The sequence below is a fragment of the Caenorhabditis briggsae genome, assembly GCF_000004555.2.
Source record: "Caenorhabditis briggsae complete genome, chrX, whole genome shotgun sequence".
Lineage (NCBI taxonomy): Eukaryota > Metazoa > Nematoda > Chromadorea > Rhabditida > Rhabditidae > Caenorhabditis > Caenorhabditis briggsae.
The window spans coordinates 10,156,513-10,160,143 of record NC_013491.2 but is presented as its reverse complement, the minus strand read 5'-3'; the positions used below and the strand labels follow the sequence as shown (position 1 = coordinate 10,160,143).

Below are 3,631 nucleotides of genomic sequence, written 5' to 3'. Positions count from 1 at the left end.
CTAACATAAGTGAAGCTCACAATTTTTGCAGGGGTGGCAAATCGAATTGGTATATTATAGACACCGGCAGACTGTGGTTGAATAGTCAACAATTGAAGTTCTCCAATAGTTTGGGTGGATGCTACACTAATGTTCTCGTTTTGTATAGTGCCTGCACATTCAATTATTCATTTTATTAGACAATTATCTGCTCACCATTAACTGGTCCATCTTCACTTGAATCTTCGTTTGTCAACAGAAGATAATATTTTTGCTCTTGCAAATAAACGTTGTTCAGAGCAATTCCAGGTTTTGTATCACTTGAGTATGCTTTTGCAACAATATCATTGGCAATAAGTGTGGGGAAATATAACGTGAAGAACTGGAAAAATCGATTTTCTTTCACAATAGCTTAATTGTAGTAATACCGTATGCAATTCATCATAGTTATCTAGTCGGACAGCAATACCACCACTGGCAATTGCCAAGTCGTTCATGTATTGATAAACATCGGATCCATATTGCGTGTAACTTTGCACAAATAGAACAAACAACTGAAAAAAATAACGTTAGTTCCGTCGTCCCGATAAAAATAACGTTAGTTCCGTCGTCCCGATAAAAATTATTTTTCCAGGAGTGTTTTGGTCTCCCCATGTTATTACCTTAGATCTCTTTGTTCCTAATGCAGTTTTAATTGCAAGAGAATCATCAGCACTCATTCTCACATTAAAGTTAACAACAAACAGAATATCTAAAAATCAATGAATTGAATTTGGAAACTCCGAAAATAAAACACGCACCTGAGTATAGTGAACCGTTTTCGATGGCGTCAACTAACATGTCTTTCACAGATATTGGCACAGAAACATCTGCGCCAGATGATGAAGTGTTAGTATAACTCAGAACTTTTGTCATGAACTTTCCGTAATCAGTATGCTGTAGAATTAACATGGAAAATGAAATTTTGTCCTCAACTAACCTGTTTGATTTGATAGGTTTCTCCATTTGTCAGTACGGCTAGGAAATTGGAGTATCGGGACGACGGAACTAACGTTAGTGGGTCAATGAGCTGATAGAAGAAACTGTTTTTGTTGCGGAACAAGTTATCAACAGAAGATCTAAAATGAGAATTTTTTAAAATTTTTTCAGTTGTTTCAAAGCTTACTTGGTTACATTAGTGTCATTGCTATTCTCAGCGACAATAATGAAACTGCGTTCTCCTGTTTTCTCGGGAGCAATGTCAGAACCACAGGCAAAGTCTAAAAAATTATACTTTCAAAATATTCGGTAAAATAAAAAACCAACCTTTTGAAAAAGACTGCTCGAACTCTAATTGTCTCATATTTTGTGTTTCAGCAGCAAAATTGTTGTAGATTTTTTCTAAACACATGAAATATCAAAACACACGTTTTCCGAAATCACTCACTGGCATAGCTGAAACTAGCACAATAGACGGGGAAGGAGACCGAATTTCGATTGTTCGCGGTGATCATCTGAAATGAAATGTTTTAGAAATGTGATTTTTGGAAAATGAAACTTACAGTAACAACAGATGCGCCGACAGACTTACAATTGGCTTTGACGATGAAATTAAACTGACAGAAGGCTCGATTATGGAATGTTGTGTCAAGAGAAATTGAGCTCGGGTTGCCGATTGTTCTGTAACCTGCTTCGTAGTCTACTGGAGCGTTTTCAGATTCCAGCTTCACCACCATCGAGTAAGATGTTTCTGAATGAACACAATTACAAATGACTTATTTTTCGAAACACACGATTGACAGAAACACTGAATGCACTATCAACAACATCTGCAGTTCTGTTTTCATCACTTGTGAAAGCAGAATAAGCGACGAGATCTCCGGTGGTATAAACAATAATCGGCGTGTCAGAGGTCTGGTTAGACGCTGAAAGCTGTGGGTGGACGATCCGGCAGTCAACCTAAAAGTCGCTTGTTTTTAATTATTCCTTTTAATTAGACGAACTTATAAAGTTTCCAGAAGTCGGTTTTTTGAACAACAGTTGGCGGTAAATCCACACTGAAAACAGCGTCTGCAAAAATGTAAAATTTCGTTCATAAAATGTGTGAAATATCGTACTTTGTCCATAGCTCAACTGAGCTGCCACGTAGATATCTTTTGAAGTATCAACAGGTAAGGTTTTGATTCCACCTGTGAAAACTTTGGTCGGTTGATAGCCTTGATCCCAATTTTCCAAAAGAGCATTTACAATCTATTGAAAACAATTATTCCGTATTAACCATTACTTTACTTACTGCATATTGCTCATTGCCATTTTCGATACTTGGCAAGATATATTGACCGAGAGTAGCAGCTGCAATGTTACTCAGAGTTGCCAGACTCGGGTCATCAGCCTGGAATCCGGTGTTGTTGTAGACAAGAACATTGATCTGCAAAAAATAACTTGAACTTCTGAAATATGGGACATTGTACCTGAATTCTGCGGGCAATCGAAGTAGCAATGATATCTTCAACAATATCGCCGGTTATAGAACTGACAGCCATATTGGTAACCACGAAAACCTGAAAAGTTGGTATTAGATATTGTTTTGACTAATAACAAAAAATGATTGTTTGAATCAGAAAATGGAGAATTCCGTTTTTTTGCAGTTTCTTGGAACATTTTTCCTACGGTTGATTATAATTAATATATTTCATCAGAAAAACGTTAACATTACCGTATCCTTTTTTTTGAAAATTTCTCTACCTAATTTTGCCAATTTTTTACTGTTTTTTCAGTATTTTGAAAATTCAATCAAAACAACACCGTGAAAAAGCAATTTGAAAGTTATCCATTCCCCAAAGAATTTTCGGAAAAATACTTTGAGAAAAATTTTGGGAACGCATTTTCCCAAAAAAGGAAAATTGTTTAGAGCAAGTTGTCCTAGAAACTTTTTCCAAAACAAGAATAACTAACAATTGAATTTGGAGGTGAATATTGAACAATTGAGTTCAAATTGTTGATATCCAATGGAATGCAAGCAATTGGTTTCTCATCATCGTCTGTACAACTGTCAGCAGTTAAGTATTGGTTGAGCTTGGCGACACAAGATAAACTATTTTCGTTTTTCTGAAAAATTCCAAAATCTCAGTATCGCTTCAAACTATGATGCTTCTTACTGTGTAAAGAGTGGCATTCTCATAATTGTAATTGAAGTTTCTTGCGTAGTCAGTTTCGTTGCAAATCAATTGTCCGATATCTCCATTTTCCCAGATTTTTTGCAATTTTACGTTGTATGAAGCAAGTAGAGAAATGGTTTTTTCAGTTTTCAAACTTGAGTAAACTTGGCTCTTTCCGGACACACAGGACACTAAAACACATTTTTCAAAACAAAGAATCACCAGCGTAGACACAAACCTGGTTCACAATTTCTTCCTAGAAATCCTGGTGGGCAAATACAACGATCCACTTTTACCGGATTCTTTGGCAGGTATCCATCGAATCCAAAGCTTCGACATTTTCGATTCAAACAAAAGTTACCCGTGTAGTCAACATCACATACACATGAACCGTCTTTGTTGTAACTGTCATGTGAACAAAACTGAACGTTGGCTAAAAATTTTGAGTTTATTGTGTGTTTTAAACTACTTTTCAGGTGTCTCACCAACGTCTTCCGTCGCCCTCCAATGATTTG

The 3,631-nt window shown here is 36.3% G+C and overlaps 1 protein-coding gene across 1 annotated transcript in view; it reads right to left on the bottom strand.

Moving 5' to 3' along the window:
* Window positions 1-175: 175 nt before the first annotated feature.
* The window catches only part of CBG27706, a gene marked incomplete at both ends in the record, with an annotated part of 3,836 nt that continues 380 nt past the window's right edge, over window positions 176-3,631 (bottom strand). The window contains 17 exons of the mRNA XM_045239650.1: window positions 176-361; window positions 408-533; window positions 642-730; window positions 780-915; window positions 959-1,097; window positions 1,145-1,238; window positions 1,285-1,359; window positions 1,406-1,472; window positions 1,521-1,708; window positions 1,752-1,917; window positions 1,994-2,028; window positions 2,076-2,208; window positions 2,252-2,386; window positions 2,430-2,519; window positions 2,914-3,066; window positions 3,117-3,307; window positions 3,355-3,549. Of these exons, the coding sequence (XP_045099546.1) occupies window positions 176-361; window positions 408-533; window positions 642-730; window positions 780-915; window positions 959-1,097; window positions 1,145-1,238; window positions 1,285-1,359; window positions 1,406-1,472; window positions 1,521-1,708; window positions 1,752-1,917; window positions 1,994-2,028; window positions 2,076-2,208; window positions 2,252-2,386; window positions 2,430-2,519; window positions 2,914-3,066; window positions 3,117-3,307; window positions 3,355-3,549 (2,198 nt within the window). The remainder of the gene's footprint in view (window positions 362-407; window positions 534-641; window positions 731-779; window positions 916-958; window positions 1,098-1,144; window positions 1,239-1,284; window positions 1,360-1,405; window positions 1,473-1,520; window positions 1,709-1,751; window positions 1,918-1,993; window positions 2,029-2,075; window positions 2,209-2,251; window positions 2,387-2,429; window positions 2,520-2,913; window positions 3,067-3,116; window positions 3,308-3,354; window positions 3,550-3,631) is intronic.